At 47.5% G+C, this 22691-nt stretch overlaps 1 protein-coding gene across 1 annotated transcript in view; it reads right to left on the bottom strand.

Moving 5' to 3' along the window:
* Positions 1-22691, bottom strand: part of syne1b (spectrin repeat containing, nuclear envelope 1b) — a 447660-nt gene that overhangs the window by 291160 nt on the left and 133809 nt on the right. The window contains exons 50-56 of the mRNA XM_078556589.1: positions 20334-20625; positions 16283-16455; positions 13543-13852; positions 11275-11439; positions 6407-6763; positions 4317-4453; positions 2977-3148 (exon numbers count right to left, since the gene is read on the bottom strand). Coding sequence (XP_078412715.1) covers positions 2977-3148; positions 4317-4453; positions 6407-6763; positions 11275-11439; positions 13543-13852; positions 16283-16455; positions 20334-20625 — 1606 coding nt within the window. The remainder of the gene's footprint in view (positions 1-2976; positions 3149-4316; positions 4454-6406; positions 6764-11274; positions 11440-13542; positions 13853-16282; positions 16456-20333; positions 20626-22691) is intronic.

Genomic DNA, 22691 nt, shown 5'->3' with positions numbered 1-22691 from the left:
CCTGTAATATCCCCAATTCAAATACAAACATCACCCGGCAATATCCCCAATTCAAATGCAAACATCACCCTGCAATATCCCCAAATCAAATATAAACATCAACCTGCAATATCCCCAAATCAAATACAAACATCACCCTGCAATATCCCCAATTCAAATACAAACATCATCCTGCAATATCCCCAATTCAAATACAAACATCACCCGGCAATATCCCCAATTCAAATACAAACAGGGCCCTGCAATATCCCCAATTCAAATACAAACATCACCAGGCAATATCCCCAATTCAAATACAAACAGGGCCCTGCCATATCCCTAATTCAAATACAAACATCACCTGGCAATATCAACAATTCAAATACAAACAGGGCCCTGCAATATCCCCAATTCAAATATAAACATCACCCTGCAATATCCCCAACTCAAATACAAATATTACCCTGCAATATCCCCAATTCAAATACAAACATCACCCGGCAATATCCTCAAATCAAATACAAACATCATCCGGCAATATCCCCAATTCAAATACAAACATCACCCGCCAATATCCCCAATTCAAATACAAACATCACCCTGCAATATCCACAATTCAAATACAAACATCACCCGGCAATATCCCCAATTCAAATACAAACATCACTCTGCAATATCCCCAATTCAAATACAAACATCACCCTGTAATATCCCCAACTCAAATACAAATATTACCCTGTAATATCCCCAATTCAAATACAAACATCACCCTGCAATATCCCCAATTCAAATACAAACATCACCCTGCAATATCCTCAACTCAAATACAAACATCACCCTGCAATATCCCCAACTCAAATACAAACATCACCCTGCAATATCCCCAATTCAAATACAAACATCAACCTGCAATATCCCCAATTCAAATACAAACATCACCCGGCAATATCCCCAATTCAAATACAAACATCACCCTGCAATATCCCCAATTCAAATACAAACATCACCCTGTAATATCCCCAATTCAAATACAAACATCACCCTGTAATATCCCCAATTCAAATACAAACATCACCCGGCAATATCCCCAATTCAAATACAAACATCACCCTGCAATATCCCCAAATCAAATATAAACATCAACCTGCAATATCCCCAAATCAAATACAAACATCACCCTGCAACATCCCCAATTCAAATACAAACATCATCCTGCAATATCCCCAATTCAAATACAAACATCACCCGGCAATATCCCCAATTCAAATACAAACAGGGCCCTGCAATATCCCCAATTCAAATACAAACATCACCAGGCAATATCCCCAATTCAAATACAAACAGGGCCCTGCCATATCCCTAATTCAAATACAAACATCACCTGGCAATATCAACAATTCAAATACAAACAGGGCCCTGCAATATCCCCAATTCAAATATAAACATCACCCTGCAATATCCCCAACTCAGATACAAATATTACCCTGCAATATCCCCAATTCAAATACAAACATCACCCGGCAATATCCCCAATTCAAATACAAACATCACCCGGCAATATCCCCAATTCAAATACAAACATCACCCTGCAATATCCCCAATTCAAATACAAACATCACCCTGCAATATCACCAATTCAAATACAAACATCACCCTGCAATATCCCCAATTCAAATACAAACATCACCCTGCAATATCCCCAATTCAAATACAAACATCACCCTGCAATATCCCCAATTCAAATACAAACATCACCCGGCAATATCCCCAATTCAAATACAAACATCACCCTGTAATATCCCCAATTCAAATACAAACATCACCCTGTAATATCCCCAATTCAAATACAAACATCACCCGGCAATATCCCCAATTCAAATACAAACATCACCCTGCAATATCCCCAAATCAAATATAAACATCAACCTGCAATATCCCCAAATCAAATACAAACATCACCCTGCAATATCCCCAATTCAAATACAAACATCATCCTGCAATATCCCCAATTCAAATACAAACATCACCCGGCAATATCCCCAATTCAAATACAAACAGGGCCCTGCAATATCCCCAATTCAAATACAAACATCACCAGGCAATATCCCCAATTCAAATACAAACAGGGCCCTGCCATATCCCTAATTCAAATACAAACATCACCTGGCAATATCAACAATTCAAATACAAACAGGGCCCTGCAATATCCCCAATTCAAATATAAACATCACCCTGCAATATCCCCAACTCAGATACAAATATTACCCTGCAATATCCCCAATTCAAATACAAACATCACCCGGCAATATCCCCAATTCAAATACAAACATCACCCGGCAATATCCCCAATTCAAATACAAACATCACCCTGCAATATCCCCAATTCAAATACAAACATCACCCTGCAATATCCCCAATTCAAATACAAACATCACACTGTAATATCCCCAATTCAAATACAAACATCACCCTGCAATATCCCCAACACAAATACAAACATCACCCTGCAATATCCCTAATTAAAAACAAACATCACTCTGCAATATCCCCAATTCAAATACAAACATCACTCTGCAATATCCCCAATTCAAATACAATCATCACCCTGCAATATCCCCAATTCAAATACAAACATCACTCTGCAATATCCCTAATTAAAAACAAACATCACCCTGCAATATCCCCAATTCAAAGACAAACAAAACCCTGCAATGTCCCCAACTCAAATACAAACAACACCCTGCAATATCCCCAATTCAAATACAAACATCACCCTGCAATATCCCCAAATCAAATACAAATTATTGCAAGTTTATTATCACCCAACATAGCTAAAGGGTTAAGAGACCAGGAGGAGCAAAGTACACTGGAAGTTCTCTAACTATTCCCTCCCCCTTCAAATAGTTTGCATTTTTGTAGATGTTTTCCTTTTGAACACTTCTCTTGTTTTATTACAGTAACTATTCTTGTAATAACTGTGTTCTGAGAGCTGTTTACCTGAAGTTTCTGTATGATTGCAGTTGCTTCATCAATATTTTGAGGTGTATCAAAGCAGGTGGTAATTTTAGTGTTGATCATCCACTGTTGAAACTCTCTGAAAGTTGTACGGAATCGTTGTTCCAGTGCCTTTTCCTTGTTCCGACAATGTTTCGCAGTCTGTAAACAAAGGCTGTGGTGAGCAAGAAACAAGGGGACAAGAAGTTAGATGAAGGGTTAAGCATCAGAAATGCCGTGGCCAGTCTTTTCCCGTTGCAGGGGCTGCCTAAACTTTCCAGCAAGTTCTGTTTTTAGCACAAGGTCACCGCCTGAGGTTCTGATATTTCTTACCAAGTGGCAGTCAGGATTCCCTTAGACCAACAGACAGGTCACTGTTAATACCGTGGCCTTTGTTTCAATGTCCTGCGATACCAAGGCAGCTCCAACACCCAGCCGCCATTGGAGACATGAGGAGGCTGTGTCATTGCAGACAGTCTTGGCCCAGTGTGAGTCAACCCGCAACATGACTCGCTTGGCACTTTTAATCAGGATGTCGCTTCCATCAAAATCAATCGAACCCAAATGGGGTGACTTCCATAACATAGAGTTAGAGAGAATGTTACAGCACAGAAACAGGCCATTCAGCCTTTGCTGGTGTTTATCCTTCATGAGGCTCCTCACGCCTTCCTTTATCTAACTCTATCACCACATCCTTCTATTCCTTTCCCCTCGTTTGGCTTTTCCACAGGTGCATCTATGCACTCTTTGTGGTAGAGAGTTGTGCATTCTCACTACTCTCTGAGTAGAGAATAGCAGGTCGGGCAATCCTCTCTGCCAGTTAGCTGAAGGTGAAAATGAACCCCTTCGGCCACTGTGTTGTGCTGAGCATCTGACAATATCATCCTTTCCTCCAAGGTCACATGTGCTTGACTCTAGCTTTGGCATTGTCCTGCTGGCCAGGTGGGAGCAGGCCGCACAGACCGAAAAGCCAAGAAATTTAGAAATCAATCTGAGCAACAGTCAGGGCAATATGTCCCCTCGGAGAGGAACTCAACCTGAATGGAAAGGCTTCCAAGTTTAGTCTGCTGGACACCCTCATGTTATTCTCTAAAAAGTGCCATGGGATCATCCAATCAGGTAAATAGAGCCTTAGTTTAAGGCTTCCTCCAAAAAAATCTGCACCTCCAACAGTGCAGCACTACCTCAGTACTTACACCCACGCGGCAGCCTAGGTTATAGATTTCAATGCCTCAAGAGGCATTTGGAGCCACTGCCATTTGGTTCAGGTGTGAGAATACTACTCAATAAACCCAGGCTAGAAACACAATGCTTCGGCACGAAGCAGACTGACAGCCATTTACCTGTTGTATTCTTTGATCAAAGAAGAAACTTTGTTGGAATGTGAGCTCAGATCCTTGGAAAACCTGCAGAGGTCATTTAGTTGCGTCTTCAGTGATTCGCTCGTGCTTTCTGCCTCTTTCAGAGCCTCTTCTGTTTCCTGCATCAGAAACAAGAGTTATATACTGAGTCACTGAGGGGATGCCACAGATTACAATGACATTCATTCTTCACAAAGTACAATGATAGAATATTACATATTTTTATTACATGAATGTGATACCATGTAGGAATTACATTGTGTGTAGGTAGGAGTGACACTGGCTGAAATTTTATTTTCATAGCAAGGATCCCGACAATTGGCCTGAAAGTCGCTGGTGACCTACTGTGGGGGTCAGGCAACTAACTGGTTGCTGGCAGGGCTGCCGTCCCTGTTACGGACTGCCGATGCCCCCAGGAGTGGCAGGCCAATGGCAAGGCGCAGCAGCTCAGCAGCGCCACCGGGAGTGGTGGATGCTACTCGGACTGCACCTGGAGGAAGAGGATGCCATGGAAGCGGGCCAAACGCTGAAGGTGAAGCAGGCCGCCTTTGCAAGTTAAGTGGGATTTAGGGCCAGTCAGGCAGGCCCAGGCGGTGGGTGGGGTCAGGGAGGGGGAAGGTAGGCAGCACCGTTGCTGCAGGGGCTCCCCCGTGGGTCTAAGAGTGCCCAAATAGGAGGGCATCTGACCGCACCTCAACCCAAACCTGTAGGGAGGCCCGCCAGGGTTTACCAGGCATTTCCCCGACATGGCGGAGGCCCAATCACCGCTGGTAAAATGCCAGTGACAGTGGGGAGAAGCCCTTAATTGGCCACTCAAGTGAAACAATTGGCCTCTGGCCGGGAGTGCCGTCTTCCACCTTCCCCACCACTGGCATGATGGTAGGAAGTTGACGGGAACACCAACACCCCTAACTCCTCTCGTCATTTTACAAGACCCCAACCTTCCAGCCCATTCACAGAGGGCTGTTAATATCCAAACCACTGTGGGCTAGAGTGACACTGTATGTCAGAGAGGTGTGTTGGAGGGATAGTGTATGTCAGAAGGATGGCGTGCATCGAAGGGGGAGTGTGCATCAGAGGGGGAGTGTGTGGATAGTGTGCGTCGGAGAGATAGTGTGCGTCGGAGGGGTAGTTTGTGGATAGTGTGTGTCGGAGAGGATGGGGTGTGTCGGAGAGGATGGGGCGTGTCGGAGAGGATGGGGCGTGTCGGAGAGGATCGTGCGTGTCGGAGAGGATGGGGCGTGTCGGAGGGATAGTGTGGGTCAAGGGGATAATGCGCATACGTGGAAGTCTTCTGGCATAATAGGTAGTGCCCCTGCCTTTGAACCAGAAGATTCAGGTTCGAGTCCCAACTCGAGGACTTGATGGCTATGGAAGGTGAGCTTACAACATGGGAGAACAGGTTGATTATTAACCTGCAAATCCTTCCAACACATCAATGGCAGGCAATAAGAGCGGGAGAATCTCCTGGTCAGCCAGAATCCCATGTGTGCTAGCTACAGTGCAACAGCCGCCCCAAGTATCCTCCGTGCTTGGAGGGTCTACCAGAGATTGTGCATAGGAGAGATAGTGCATGTGTAGCAGAACACGAGCTATTTTTGATCTGGTTGGAGTTCTGTTCTATGCAACTAATAACACTTAAAATTGTCAAACTATTCACATTTTGAAAGCGATCTATTCTGTACTAAATTCAATTTAAGATAGAGTGTGATATTAGTCTGGATAAGTCTTACAGTCTAATGGAGCATTTTCCTTCAGTTGTGAGACACCGAGTTAGTCATCAGTCTAATGACTCACCAGTACTGTACGGTGCCCAGAAAACAGCTGAAGTTTCAGCTTTCAAAGATGAAATTTCTGTCACTGAGTCTAGTTAAAGCTCTTTCACTTCAGTAATATATAACTATGCTGATGTGAATGGTGTACAATTATCTGTTAGGAAGGAGTTATTTTTATGCCCTATTAACATTCAGCATTACCAGAGCCAAAACAACCCGACACTAATTTGCTTTCCTTACTGATTTTCCGCTCCCCTACACAGACCCCACTGGACCTTTATGAGCCCCCAGGCAAACCTTTGCTTTCTGCCAGCATTCTACGGCTTCTTCATCTGTGGTTTTGTCCTGCAACTGAGACAGGCTGTGCGAACAGGCCCCGAGACTGGCACTGAAGTCCTGCAGGTCCTTGTCCAGCTGAGCGACCTGCGCCTCGAACTCCTGCTCGGAGCTGGTGGTCTGGCTGAGCATGTTCTCCAGGCCGTTTTGTGCTTGCAGGGTGCTCTCTTCCCACTGCTGCCAGTCAGTCCGCAGGGCATCCAGCTCCCTGCCTATTGCCTCACGCCCGCTGGCTGCTGTGTGCTGTCTGACTTCCCCAGCCACAGCCTCCGCTCTGTTTAAACGCTCTCTGCCATTCCGTCTGGAAACTATCAGTTCCTGGGAATGGAAAACATGCACCGTTACCAGCCCTGTCATAACTGTTTATATAAGTCCTCGTGAAAGTTCATAGTTGAACAAATGCTGCGTAACATCCTGCAGAAAATATTAACCCTTACTCTGCCGGATAAAGGGCAGCTGTATCTGCTGATTTTCGCAAACCTGACGACACACGGCGCTTATTTTCAAAAGCGACTTGCATTTATGAGACGTCTTTTAACAGTGAAGCATCCCAGAAGCATCAAACAAAACACTGACACCGAGCCACATGAGTAGACCGTTTAAAATGTCAACAAGGATCTTAGCATTATAAATAGAGGCAATTTAAAATTTCAGATGGTGAATGTGATAAAAACATATTACACTCTGCATTCCTCAGGAAGCTAGTTATATTTTAGTAACATTGACCCTGTGTTGTAAGATTTTGGGAGGTAATTAAGGGCCAGAACATTGCTGTCGGTGTGCAGGGGCAGGCCCGACATGCCGACACGTAAAATGATGCGAGATGACTTTGGGCGTGCTTCCCGACATCATCACGTCATTTTGACCTTTCATTCAGCGGGTACATGCTGGAGTCGGCTGCACGCCCGCCGAACTGTCAGTGGCCTATTAAGGCCATTAAAAAAGTAATTAAGCTTACGAACAACGCTGCCCGTCCAACCTTAAGGTTGGTGGGGGGGGGGGGGGCAGGCAAAGAGCCCAAGCGACCTTTGCATTTTTCAGGAAACCTCATCCACGGGCGGGATGAGGTCTCCCGAAGGTTTTATTAAACAATTTAATCAATTTTTCCACATTCACAAACATGTCCCAGCTCTTCTGACACTGTCACATGAGGGAACATGTTTAAATCATTTTTGACTTTATTTATTAGAAATTTTTTTCATCAACTTAATCTTCCTGAGGCACGGAGCTCCCTCGGGGAGATTGCAGCGCTCTTGTGTGCGCATGCCTGTGCAAGGGCGCAGGCCCCAGCTTTCCCTCCTGCTCCCCCCCCCACCCACGCAGGTAGCGCTGAGCGCTTCCGGCTGCGCATTACACTGGGCGGGCCTTAATTGGCCCACCCGCGTAATGTGGCAGCGCGCAGCTAATCGCGGGCGGTGATCAGCTCTGCACCCGCCCACCCGCACCCGCTCCCGAACAGCCCACCCACCAACCGAAAAATTCACCCCAAGGAAAATTTCAACACCTCTAAAGCAAGCCTTTGTGAAGCAAGGGAGTTATATTGCATCGTGTGCCAGCACGGCTCAGTTGGTAGCAGTCTCGCCCGAGTCTCATCAGGTCCCAGGTTCATGGGCCACTGCAGGGCCCGAGCATAAGGTCAAGGCTGACAGTGCAGTAATGAGGGAGTGCTGCATTGTTGGAGGCAATGCCTTTCAGAGGCGAGGTTAAACTGAGGGCCACACCTGCCTGCTTGAGTAGATATAAAAGATCCCACGGCATTATTTCGAAGAAGGGCATGGGAGGTATCCCTGGTCAATATTTACCCCTCAATCAACAGCCCAAAGACAGATTATCTAGCCATTATCATATTTGCTGTTTGTGGGAGCTTGCTGTGCACAAATTGGCTGCTACGTTTCCTACATTGCAACAGCGACTACACTCCAAAAGTAGTTCATTATCTGTAGAGTGCATTGAGATGAGATGTCCGGCAGTCATGCAAAATGCTATATAAACGCAAGTCTTTCTTTCTTTCTAACTCATTGACCGGGCCTCAGTTTGGCCTTCTGGGCACTGCACTTTAGGAAGGGTGTCAAGGCCTTGGAGAGAGTGTAGAGGAGGTTTATTTGGATGAAGAATTTCAGCTATATGTCAAGACTAGAGAAACCGGGATGGGTCCTCCTTGGAGGAGGGAACGTAGGGAAAAAACAGACTGGGGGTTGAGCCCTACGGGATACACACAAGCACACAGGTAGTGACAACATTAGAGAAATACCGAATAAGTACACTGCCTCAGTAATCGCCAGGCAGGCTAACAAGGGATACAGGATATTAAAAGAAGAGGTCAAAATAGACATCGGGCAGAGTTTTGCCCTGGTTGGGCGAGTTCGGTGGGGGTGACCACCGCCCGCGATCAGGGCTGGACCGTGATTTCATGCTGACGGGTCAATTAAGGCCCGCCCAGCATGAAACGCGAGCAGCAGCGCTCAGCGCTGCCCATGCGGGCGGGGGGGAGGAGGGCGAGTGCGAACTTCGGGCATGCGCACGAGTGCGCACTCGAAAATCTCTGAGGCACAGAGGCCGCCTCAGGGAGGTGAGCGATTTTCAAAAAAATACAATAAAGGTTTTAAAAATGTAACAAAACATGTCCTCTCAGGTGACTCTGTCACATAAATGAGACACAAAATGTTTTATTTTATTTTTATTTACTGTTGGAAACCTCATCCTGCCCGTGCGTGATGTTTCCTAAAAAGTGCAAAGGCCGCTTGGCCTTTTTGCCTGCCTGCCAACCGCAAGGTTGGGCGGACAGCGAAAAATTTAAGTCAATTATCCTTTTAATGGCCTTAATAAGCCTTTTAATTGTCGGCGGGTGCGTTACCAATTCCTGCGCGCGCCCGCCGACCGGAATATTGCGCAGCTGCGCGTTGACATCGGGCACGCTCGAGCGGGTTGGGCATGTGCCCACCCGACAAGGTAAAAACTCCGCCCATCAAGACATTTCGGATAGAGAGAGATAATTAGATAAACTAATCAAATTTAGAGAGAATAAAATCCATGGTCTGCATCAATCACGTCTGCACACATAAAGAGGAATTAGGGAAGATTTAGCAGAGGCACTATTACACATATATAAGAATTCATTAGAAAAGGGAATACTGCCAGAGGACCAGGGGCAGGTAATGTTATTCCTACATTTAAAAGGAAAATAGAAGTTCAGGGAAATATGAACTAGTCAGCTTGACATTGGTGGTAGGAAAGATAATGGAATCCTTACTCAAAGATATAATGGGAAGACATCTAGAAAACAGAAGTATGACGAAGAGTAATCAGCATAGGTTTCAACCTTACTGAACTCTTTGGAGAAATAACGTAACAGTAGACAAGGGTAATGAAGTAGATGTAATGTAGTTGGGTTTTCAAAAAGCTCTTGATAAAGTACTGCATAGAAGACTCAATGCAAAGATGGGGAGAATTTTTTCATGCAGCAAGTTGCTATGATCTGGAATGCACTGTATCAAAGGATGGTAGCAGCCAATTCAATAGTAACTTTCAAAAGAGGGTTGGATAAATACTTGAAGAGGAAACATTTGCAGGATTGTGTGGAAAGAGCAGGGGAATTAACTGGATGGCTCGTTCAAGGACACAGCATAGGAATGATGGGCAGAATGACCTCCCCATGTGTTGTATAATGCAGTGATTCTACTAGGCACGAAAAACTTGGTTAGGTTTTAAGAGGCGCCTTACAGAAGGAGAGGATAGAGAGGCAGAGAGATTTAAGGAGGAAATTTAAAGAGCTTAGGGGCCCAGGCAGCTGAAAGCATGGTTACCAAGGTTCAAAAGAAACTGGGGTGTACAAGAGGCTAGAATTGGAGCATTGTAAGACAGAAGGAGGTTACAGAGATAGGGTTTACAATCAAAAACACAGAGTGATAACACTACTATTTCTTACAAAACACCATAGGCCTGATATTTACGGGGAGGTAAGGAGGGTGTGGCAGCACAGAAACGCAAGGATAAAACTAGTAAGTATGAGGGTCCTTGGGGATTGTCCCCAGCAATCAGGGGCTGCAGGTCGGGGAAAAGAGTGGGATGAAGCCACCGATAGTGGCAGTGAGGAGAGAAAGGCCGTGATTGGTGGGCGGGAAGCCAAAAGACTTCCTTCAGGGACCGGTGAGCTCTCCTGGCCCACAAGGAGTCCTCTCAAAGGACATTTACCTTCTGGCTCCAGAAGCTCTTGCCTCCAATGCGCTGCCGGGTTTCCTGAGCCATGGGAATCCCACGTGGAAACTGTAAGTCAGGCATCTAATTGCACTGTTAGAGCCTGTTTTAAGTATCTACTGAAGTGTCCTGCCTCTTGAGAGTGGGACACAGCAAATGAAGTACTGCTTGAAGTATAGGCACTGTTATCATGTAGGAAATGTGTCAGACAAATTGAGCACAGCAAATTCCCGTAAACAGCAGCGTGACAATGACCAGATCATCTGGTTTTAGATGTTGGTTGAGGGATAAATACCGGCCCGGAAACCAGGGTTACCTCCCCTGCTCTTCTTCAAAATAATACCATGGAATCTTCCAAGTCCACTTGAGGGGGCAGACAGGCCCTTGATTTAATGTCTCATCCAAAAGATGGCACCTTCGACATTGTTGCGCTCCCGCAGTACTGCACTGGGAGTGTCAGCCTAGGTCATGTGCTCAAGATTCTGGAGTGGGGCTTAAACCCACGATTTAATGCCTCCAAAGCAAGTATGTTACCCACTAAGCCTCAGCTGACATCCCATGTAGATTTATCATTCCTCCTTACAAATTCCTGCTGCCTAACTTCTGTAGATCAGATAAGGGGTGATTATTCCCACCATGACTTTCTTCAGTTTCCTCTGTAGAGCAGTTGAGTCTCCAGATAAATCCGACCAGCGGTGGAGCTCCTCCTTAGCCGATGTCAGCCAGTTGCTCAGTTCCTGCACCGCGCTGTTATACTGTTGATGGTCCTGTACCATATCCTCCAGCTTTTTGACTTTACCCTAGAATCAAAGCCAAATGGGCTATAAATGTCACCATGTTTATTACTGATATTGTTATGACCGCAACATATGTGTTCCGCACTGGATCATACATACCCAATAACCCCTGCACCCCCAGACCCCCCACCTCTCCTGAAGGTGGTGACTTCTGTTGACCTGTGATTCTAGAGGCCCATCACCCTCCTGCCTATTCACGGGATGTGGGCTTCGCTGGCTGGGCCAGCATTTATTGCCCATCCCTAGTTGCCCTTGAGAAGGTGGTGGTGAGCTGCCTTCTTGAACCGCTGCAGTCCATGTGGTGTAGGTACACCTACAGTGCTGTTAGAGAGGGAGTTCCAGGATTTTGACCCAGCAACAGTGAAGGAACAGTGATATATTTCCAAGTCAGGATGGTGAGTGGCTTGGAGGGGAAATTCCAGGTGGTGGTGTTCCCAACTATCTGCTGCCCTTGTGCTTCTAGATGGTAGTGGTCGTGGGTTTGGAAGGTGCTGTCTAAGGAGCCTTGGTGAGTTTCTGCAGTGCATCTTGCAGATGGTACACACTGCTGCTACTGTGCATCAGTGGTAGAGGGAGTGAATGTTTGCGGATGTGGTGCCAATCAAGTGGGCTGCTTTGTCCTGGATGGTGTCCAGCTTCTTGAGTGTTGTTGGAGCTGCACTCATCCAGGCAAGTGGAGAGTATTCCATCACACTCCTGACTTGTGCCTTGTAGATGGGGGCATGCTTTTGGGAGTCAGGAGTTGAGTTACTCGTCACAGGAATCCTAGCCTCTGACCTGCTATTGTAGTCACAATATTTATATGGCTAGTCCGGTCCAGTTTCTGGTCAATGGTAACCCCTAGGATGTTGACAGTGGGGGATTCAGCGATGGTAATGGTTACTTCAGCATGAAGCTCATCACAGACATATGGGACCCTAACGTCACCCCACACCTGCAGAGCGATGAGAGAGTTGGCTAGTTTCCCACACCCCTGCCCTGAGTGAAGAGGTCAAGTGTATTGGTGTAACTGCAGCGCCACAACTGTGGCCTGAATATTAATGGTGGGAGGGACTTGGGGGCTGGGGGGGTGGGGGAGCATGGCGTTTCGGATGGGAAACCAGAAAGTCTGGGTTTCCCTGCTCAGTTCTACGCCTTGACGGGTTGCCCACCCAGAGGTCGGCCTGCTTGAGCTAGTCTCCAGTGAGGGCTCAGGTGCAGGCTGCGGGAGTAGGTAGGTTTGATCCCTAATCCTGGAGGGGCATTCGATCCCAGGGAGTGTCCGATCTCTGACTGTCCGGGGGTGGGGGGGGGTGGGGTGTGGGGGGTCTTTGCATGGGGTGTGGGGGGTTGATGGAGGAGGGGAGTTTGTGGGGTCATCAGGGGTGGGGGGAAAGCACTCCTGCTCCTCTTGGCCCACAGGCAGTGCTGAAAAGGCACTTATCTTTTTCTCAAAGTTGCCCTCACCACCCTTCAGTTGTCGGGTTTCCTGAGACCAGCTGCCATTAAATCTGCAAAGCATGTTACATCAGAGGCTGCCAGCCTCAGAAACACACGTATTTAAAGTACCAACCCGCCTCCTGGGAGCAGGTTGGCTGTCCATCCTCCATTGTCCCACCTCTGTTAAACCCCAGAAGTGGGCGGTCTGTAGGCGTGCTGGGGTCAGGTTTGAGAATTGTAAGCTTTTCACGTCTAACCCGACCCCGACCCGCCCATTTTTGGAGATTAAAATTCTCCCCCAAATCACCATAACCTGCTCACCATAAACATACAACCATAACCTTATCACCAAGACGACTGGGCGGGTTGGTGTAGACTTGTAATTGAGTGTGAGGACTGAGTCTGGACAGTTCGCAGGACAGTGTCTTTTCCCACTTGTCCATTAAGAATTGGGGGTGGTTCCCTACAGTTACAGAGTTAACTCCTCAGTCAACATTAACAGAGTTGTTCTCTTCCTGTGCGTATGCTGGTACACAAACGACATTCTGCAAAGGAAGGGTTTTCAGCCAGAAGCCAGCAACGGCAACTAATGTTGCAACTCCCACATTACACTACCTCGCCGTTGCTGTAAATGTTATTTCCATTATAACTCTGGAGAATCGGACATGAACAGGAAGGGCCGGTTACCTTGGCAACAACAACAATATCAGCAAATTGGGTTCTCATCTCCAGCTGTGCATCTTCTGTAAAAGACGCATCGCCCGTTCTCTCCAGCAGCTCCTTGGCCTTCTCAATCAAACGGTTGCGTATGACCGAGTGCTTCTCGATGTCAGCCAAGAGGCTCTGGTGTCGCTCCAGCTGCGAGAGCTTGTCCTTCAGGTCGGGCTGCTGCTCCAGGTCCTGGCTCATTTCCTGCTCCATGGACTCCATCCACTGCTGGAGCTGCCCCTTACTTTCCAGGTAACTATTCCACTGAGCCACCACCCACTCAAGCTGGCTGAAAGGCAAAAGAGCAACAGAATGTAGAGTTATTGAAGAGGCACCGATGAGGGAAAGCAACGCAGGGCCCAATTTTAACTCTAGGCAAGTGGATGGGCTTCAAGTGAATTAAAATCTTGCCCACTGTAACTCAAAGGGTGAGAAACCAAGGACTCCTGACAATAACCGGGAAGGAGTAAAGGGAACAGACTAAGAACAAGATTATACGCACTGTGTGGAGAGGGAAGGTCACATAACATACTATTTAACTGCACATTGTTGCCCTCCCCTGGCATTACCCCACATGGTTAACCATTGGCGATCCCGTGACGCATTTGGCAGCCCAGTGATTCTGGTCCTGGACTAACAATCCGAGAGGTTGCAAGTTCAAATCTTGCCAGGGCAAGCTGTGAATTGGGGTTCGATAAATCTGGTCATTTGCTGACAACTGAAAAGTGACCTTGAAACCGTTGGGTTGATCATGAAGACCCAGTTGGTTCACTACTGTCCTTCAGAGGAGGGAACCTGCCCCCAGTCTAGGTAGCTGGCCTACATGTAATTCCGGTCCTGTACTATGGGCTGGATTCGTAATGCGCTCAGGCAATAAATGTAGCCTCCCCAGTGTTGCTCAAATCCTGAGGACAAATAAATAATTAGAACCATTCATAAGTATTATCTTTGCCTCAGTTGACAGGGTGCCTACCCCTCCATCCATATCTAGAACATGTTAAAGGTCTGACTTGCAGCATGCATTGTTAGACACTCCTTGTGACACTTTTATACAGCACTTCCTTTCACATTCCCACCCACTCTTAATCACAGGCAAATACTCAAATTTAAGCACATTTACTCTCCCTCACCAAATTCCAAAGAAAATTAGTTAAAATCAACAACAACAATTCGTATTTATATGGTGCCTATAATGCAGCAAAACAGTCCACGGCGCGTCACAGGAGTGTAATCAGACAGGATTTGAGACCAAAGTCAAATTAAGAGATATGCAGGCAGCCGTCCAAAATCTCGGTCAAAGAGATAGGTTTTGAAGGAGCAACTTAAAGGAGGAGAGAAGAGTAGAGAGGTGATGAGGCATAGTGGGGGAATTCCTCAGCTTAGGCCCTTGGCAGTGGAAGGGTATCTCGGTGGGTTGGAGGACTGGAGGGGGAGGGGGCTACAGAGGTGGGGAGGGGTGAAGTTATGGAGGGACTTGAACACAAGGATGAAAATTTTATTTTTAAGATATTGGCGGATCAGGAGTCATTATAGGACAGTGAGCACTGGAGCAATGTGTGGACAGGACCTGGCGCTAAGTTAAGATACAAACAGCAGAGCTTTGGATGAGCTGAAGTTTATGGAGGGTTCAAGAGGTGGGCCAGGGGAACACTGGGACAGCTGAGTTTAGAGGGAACAAAGGCATGGGTGAAGATTTCAGCGGGGGCTGAAATGAGGTGGGGCAGAGACAGGAAACGTTACAGCGGTGGAAGTGGGCAGTCTTGGTGGTGACAAGGATATGGGGTCACGAGCCCACCTCAAGTGGAAATGGGACACTGACTTGGCAAACAGTCTGGCTCAGCATCAGTCAGTGACCAGCGAGGGTGGGTGGACTGTTAAGTTATAGGAGGGAGTTTTTACTTAGTGGACCCGCAGAGAGAGAGTTTGGTCAGAAAAGCTGAGAGTTCAAATCTCGCCAGTGCAAGCTGTGAATTGGGGTTTGATACATCTGGTCATTTGCAGGTCAGAGGGTTGTGGGGATCCCGAAATTTGGGATGTTATGGATGCAGCAGGTTGAATTTTCTCAGGAGGCAGGACTGGGAGAAAAAAATGGGAAAATAGCATGTCGGGTCAGCTACCCAGCAGTTTCCAAGGGGTCTTGCCAGAGGCGGGGTGAATACAGCAAAGGATGCTCACCCAACAGCAGCAGGCAGTCGATCAGGCCCATTACTGGCCCAATGGGGCTGGAACGCCACCATCACCAGGGTCTTCAAGATGGTGGCTGGACCCCACCTGAGGCCAGAGCCCAGGATTGAGCTGGAGGTGGCCTTGTGGTGGCACCAACTGGATTTCGGCCTGATTGAAAGGCTGTGCCTTCAGTCGGGCGGGGGACCAATCAGTGAAGGGTGTAGCAGTGGACAAGTCTGAGTGAGCAGGTTGGTTGTCTGTCCACCTACCAGCCTCAGGAAACAGTTGGGTTAGAGACAGGTTTAGGTAGGGAAACAGATTTTTCAGACTTTAACCCTCCAACTGACCAAAACCTGCCTCTTCTTTTAAGGCTAAAATTCAGCCCATATTATCTAAATGTTTTAAAGAAAATGAACGATAGATCACAAATTCCAATGATAGATTTATCAAATAATCATTAAAATTAGCCATTACTTGATGCTAGAAAGAATTTGAAAAGGTGGTTTAGAGCATTGGAAACTGTGACCATAGTTGCTTCAGACGCAGGCTGTACCTGTGGCAGTTCACAGAGTTACTGACAACCTCCGCCCAGGCCTCCCTGAGTGCCTGAAGTTGGTTGTGAATGACCTTCCCCGCCTCCTGGTTACTGCTCTTCAGGGACTGTTCTCCTTTGCCGATCGTCATGTTCAACTTCACCTCCCCTTCCCCCTTCATCAGCACGATCTCCTGGACGAGACAACATAGCAAGTTTAAAACAATCACTGGCGGCACCAAGAGAACCCGCGACGCCATTTTGTTAAGTCTCCCATCAGGCATTGCAGGAAGTAGCACGATGATACATTTTACAATAAAACCAGGGAATGCTGGAAACGCTCAGCAGGTCTGGCAGCATCTGCGGAGAGAGAAATACGATTGATGTTTCAGGTCTGCGACCTTTCATCAGAACTGTTTGAAGGAAAGGTCATCAGCCTGAAACATTAACTCTATTTCTCTCTCCACAGATGCTGCCAGACCTTCTGAGCGTTTCCAGCATTTTCTGGTTTTATTTCAGCTTTCCAGCATCTGCAGTGATTTGCTTTTGTATTATGTGCTACACCTGGCTGTAGTTTAAGCAGCTTGAGTTAAATGCCCTATCACAAATATCTCTTCACTTTATAAACATCTGATAGTTTCAAACTTAAGTTGGTAATATTAAGGAATTTACAAATCATAGAATTCATGGAATTTTACAGCACAGAAGGGGGCCATTCAGCCCATCATGTCTGCGCACTGGCTCTCTGAAAAGTTCAATCTTATTCACTCTCCTTTCCAAATACCCTGCTAAATTTATTGAGCTGGATCTTGCTGGAGTGGGGCATCTCACGGAGTACATCATCAGATGTTTTCCTGCACCATTCAGCTCATCAGAGTTTATCCCTTCAAACAGCAAAATTCCAAGACTGAGGAAGTAACGGAGGAACAGTGGAGAAGGAGGGTGAGTTTGGGTCAAGGGAGGAGGCGGAAAGGCAAAGGAAGAAGATGATTTTTTTTAAATCTCCAACAACAATTGACTTCTTGCAGGGATGAGATCGAACAAGCTAAATTGTTCCTTTTCTGGTTCATAGAGATTTATTAGCATTGCATTAGCAATTACCGCATCATTAAAAGGGTACTTACACTCTTATCTTCTGGACTTCAATTTTTGTGGCGTGTTTGGTGGGCAACTAGTGTGCAAATCCATAAGCTCTTAAAAATTTTGGGGAGGCTATGGGCAAGCATCTGTTTGCTTGAAGTAAACAGTGGAGTGCCATAAATTGACCAGCAGGTTCTGGAGAGTTACGGCTCGCACTGTCTCTTTCTTAATTCCCTCAATTTGATAGCCAATATGCCCATTAATAATGATGTGTATTCTGAACTCGACCTTATCTTTCCAGCAAGATCTGGTTTTCAAAAATTGTTCCAGTTGTTACATCCACTGCTGTTTCTGGTCGACATTCCATGTCCTAACAATCCCTCTGTGTAAAGAGATTCCTCCTACACACCCCTTCAGTCTTTTTTTTTTAGTTCATCCACGCGATGTGGGCATCACTGGCTAGGCCAGCATTTATTACACATCCCTAATTGCCCTTGAGAAGGTGGTGGTGAGTTGCCTTCTTGAGCCGCTGCAGTCCCTGTGGTGTAGGTACACCTGCAGTGCTGTTAGGGAGTGAGTCCCAGGATTTTGACCCAGCGACAGTGAAGGAACGGTGATATATTTCCAAGTCAGGATGGTGAGTGGCTTGGAGGGGAACTTCCAGGTGGTGTTCCCATCTATCTGCTGCCCTTGTCCTTCTAGATATTAGTGGTCTTCAGTTTGGAAGATGCTGTCCAAGGGGCCTTGGTGAATTACTGCAGTGCATCTTGTAGATGGTTCACACTACTGCTACTTTGCGTTGCTGGTTGAGGGAGTGAATGTTTGTGGATGATGTGCCAATCAAGCAGCTGCTTTGTCCTGGATGGTGATCTTAAATTTTGCATTTAGGGCAGAATCTTGTGGAGGTGATGGGGGTCTCGGCTGCCGGCTAAAAAGCCGGTGAAACCCCCACATCGCTTCTTTTCAGGAAGGTCAGCTGCATCTTGTGTCACCAAGGCGCCTGACAGGCCAGCACTGGGCCTTCCACCAGGGTCAAGGAGCCCAGGGGCAGAAGTTCAATCAGAGGCTAACAGGCCTTCTGTACTCAGCAGTGCCGCTGGGAAGACTGTGGCTGCTGCTGGTACTACAACCACCCGAGGCCTCCGATTGCTGAGGGGCCCCAGCACAGGTGAATGATGGTGGGGAGAGATTCACAGCAAGGGGGTCACAGGGGAGGGGGCATGGGGGGGTCAGCAGCAAGGTCACAGAGATGGCTTTCATCAGCATCCACTTCCTGATGCTGGATCTCTCAATCAGGCACTGAGTGCCTTTGAACAAGAGACCCTCGACCCCCACACCCCACAGGCAAAGGTTTGCTTGTCATGTTCCCCGCATAGTGAGATCACCACCCGCCGCTGGATTATTACTAGTGGCGACAGGATAATGCCCTTAAGTTGGCGTTAATTGCTCACTTAAGGACCTCAATTGGTGGCCAGGCAGGAAACCCGTCCATGTGCCTTCATGCCACAAACTTAGTTGGTATAGATGCGGAAAGGTGGTGGAGTCCTCACCCGTCACTATCCTGCCTGATTAAATGGCCTTCTACCAAGGGGGAGGGAACAAGATTCTGCCCTTAGTTACTGAATCGACAACCAGTGCAAATTTAATTATCAAAATCCCTCAGAATTTTGAACCATTGTATCTGGCCTACATGTGACTCCAGAACCACAGCAAAGTGGTTGACTTAAATGCCATGGGCAATTAGGGATGGGTAATAAACGCTGGCCTAGCCAGCGACGTCCACATCCCATGGACAAATTTTAAAAATGATCCCCTTTTTACTTCCCTGTTCTGATGAAAATAGTCCCATTTTCTCTCCTGATAACCAGAGCCTCTCATCTTTGGTATCATCTTCGTGAATCTCGTCTTCACTTTCTCCATGACCTTGACGTCCTTCCTGAAGTAAGGTGCCCCTAAACTGGAGCCAGTATTCTAACTGTGCCCTGACCAATGATTGGCACAGGTTGAATACGGCACCCTTTATGGATAACTCCTTTCAACCTCAAACACCTACTGCTCACTGGCCTGCTCACTGGCCAGACTGGGCATCGCAACAAGGCACAGCCTCCATGCTGTGAAGCACATGGAGAGACACAGGGATAATTTTTATTAGTAACACACTCCCAACAGGATAGGGGTTGGTTACAGAGATCACCAGGCCTGATTTTACATGGATAACTCTCAACTTCGGGAGGTCCCTCTTCATATTGAAAAGGTGTGTGTGGCAGGCCGTTAAAATCTTAGAGTATCATTGGCGTTTCCCAGGCCCAATTCGGGACAGTTTGTCCTTTACGGAAAGAAACCTGATGTTCTTGTACGGTCTGATCTATATATTTTTTTAATTCATTCCTAGGACACAGGCGTCATTTGCAAGGCCAGCATTTATTGCCCATCCCTAATTGCCCTTGAGAAGGTGGTGGTGAGCTGCCTTCTTGAACCATGGGGTAGGTACACCCACAGTGCTGTTAGGGAGGGAGTTCCAGGATTTTGACTGCAGTGACAGAGAAGGGATGGTGATATAGTTCCTAGTCGGGGTGGTGAGTAGAATGGAAACTTGTAGGTGGTGGTTGTTCCCATGTGACTGCTGTCCTCGCCTTTCTAGGTGGCGTAGACAGTACACCTATATGTGACTCCAGTCCCATACCAATGTGGTTGACTCATAACTGCTCTTTGAAATGGCCTAACAAGGCACTAAGCCACACCACCATATTAGCAGGGCAACTAGGAACAGGCCAACAAATGAAAGCCTTGCCAGCAATGCCCACATCTTGAGAATGAATCGAAAAAAGATCCATATACTCACAGGTTGGGTGGCAAGGGGCAGGGAAATAAACTTAAAGGGACAGTCTGGGGGTGTATTGGTATTTTCAGTTCTCTGTCCAGCTCAGTTTAGGAAAGCTCCCAGTTATGAATAGCAGTTTGTGTAAATCTGCCGCGTGTATCTATACCACACCTGGATCTGAAGCAGCTGTTTCTCCAGTGTGGACTTGCTGCCGATGGTGCAGTCTACGGTGACGAGTTTACTCTGAACCCCCCTCAGCCAGGACCAGGTGCTCTGCAGGGTTTCCTCGAAGGCCTGGTGCTCCTGCAGGCCCAGCTGGCTGGCTCTCAGCTTCTCCTTCAGCGTCTTGGCCAGCTGCTGGTGCCGGGACAGCAGCTGGGAGGCCGGCCGCATTGCCCCTCCATCTCCGTAGCCCAGCTCGTTCAGTGCCTGCGCCTTCTGGCACAAGCTATCGAAAGAATCCCTGGATGGTGAAACACAGAAGCAGGCATCAGAACAACGACAACCTGTCTTTATATAGCACCTTTGATGTTGGGAAACTTCACAGGCCAGAAGAAAATGCAGTGTGGTGATACAATATAGTGCGACCTTGCTGTAATCTGTCATGTAAATGCTGATGATACAAGGACTCAGGATACAACATTAGCTTTTTCCCAAATCAATCTAGCATACCCCCAACAGCACCCCACTGCCCACCACCACCCCTCCACCCCATCCCATGAGTATTAGAAATATTAACAGGCCAGTCCGTCAAGACTGCTTTGTATACCATGATGGCTAGAGCACTAGAGACTATGCACCACCTGCCCCACAGCTCCCCAGCCCTCCTCACCTCAGACATGTAATCTCCTGGGAGAGGCAAATAAAACATACATTGTCGGTCTGTACTTTATCACTTGTCCATTCCCCACCAACATTCCCTCTCACCCCCCAACCATCCACCACCCACCACCACCCCCCTCCCAACGTCCCTGCCACCCCCTCCAAGCCCAACTTTTACAAGGAATTACTTTCCTCAAAGGGCTGTGAATCTGTGGAATTCACTGCCTCAGAGTGCAGTGGATGCCGGGACGCTGAATAAATTTAGGGAGGAGACAGACAGATTTTTGATTAGTATCGGGTTGAAAGGTTATGGGGAGAGGGCGGGAAGTTGGAGTTGAGGCCGAAATGAGATCGGCCTTGATCGTATTGAATGGCGGGGCAGGCTCGAGGGGCTGAATTGCCTACTCCTGCTCCCAGTTCTGATGTTCTTATGTAACTTGGATCTTCTGTGCCTCTCTCCTTCACATTTCTGGCCCCTGCTCTCTTGAACTCTGCTTGTCAGAACGGAAAAACAGTAAAAACTGGGAAATAAGAGTACTGGTCCGAACTGGCATTCTATTTTAATGTATATAAGACCAGTTCGGACCAGTACTCTTATTTCCCAGCTTTTACTGTGTTTTTCCCCTTTGGCTGAGCTATCCTGTGGACTTTGGGAACCAAATGGGGTACCCTAGCCTGGGCTTGGCGGCTGCAAGACCTGCACAGGGATATTCCCGACAGCAGTCTCCTCATTGGCTGCTTTCCAAACTCGTCAAATTAAGGAGCGCGGGCGGGCCCTCTGATGCTGACAACCCAATCAGAGGGCTGGAAGCTCTGGAGCCTCGACAAGCTGGGAGAGGTGGGCGCTGCTGAGGCAGGTCGGTGAATGCGAGGGAGCATCACACTTGAGGCATCCTTGGTGCCTAAAGAGTCATTTGAGGGGGAAAGGTGGGAGGCCCCTCAGATCGAATGGGAAACCTCTTGGGATGGTTACAAGCCAAGGAGGCGATCTCTGGTGTCTGTAGCCCACTCTGGCTCTGATGGCTCCCCCTGGACATCCTCAGGGAAGCTGACCCCGTTAAGCTCATGGTCTCTGCGCGTGGCGGGGAGCTGTAGCCAGCAAGTGTGAACTATTGCCCTAATTGGGGCCTTCATTACTTCAACTGACTGCCCATCTCTGATGAGGGGGGGGGGCATCAAATCCACTTGCTGCTGCCCCTCCCGAAACATCCCTGTTGGCGGGGATGCGTCAGGGTGGCGTCCCAACAAGGTTCCCCGGTATTGTCCTAGGCCCCCCCACCCATACCCCACTAACCTCCTAGCCCACCACCCTGTGGCCAGGAGAATTCAGTCTCTCCCTCTCTCCATCTCTATCTTTTGAAACACCATCTGTTCAACCTGGTTTTTAGTCATTTTGCACAATTGTCCAAACGACTCTTGCCCGGTTTCATTATCTCCCGCTCTGTCTTCAAGGTTCTGTAGAAACGTATCGTTGCAGTTTCAGAACGAAAGGTTCCCCTACTTCAGACTCACCGCACACGTTCACAAATCGATATCTGCCATGAGCTGAAACACTCAGATAGGGGGAGAGAGGAGGGCTGCACTCTGAGTGCTCAACCCTGCTGTAGTAGCCGGTGAGAGGCCAGGGTTTGTGCCACTGATTCCCCAGTGTTCGTCGCTGATCGTAACTGTTCAGCCTCCGCAGGTAAAGAGGCAACAAGCTGCTCG

Source organism: Cetorhinus maximus, chromosome 14, assembly GCF_964194155.1.
Source record: "Cetorhinus maximus chromosome 14, sCetMax3.hap1.1, whole genome shotgun sequence".
Taxonomy (NCBI): Eukaryota; Metazoa; Chordata; class Chondrichthyes; order Lamniformes; family Cetorhinidae; genus Cetorhinus; species Cetorhinus maximus.
This window is presented reverse-complemented; position numbering and strand designations above follow the sequence as displayed.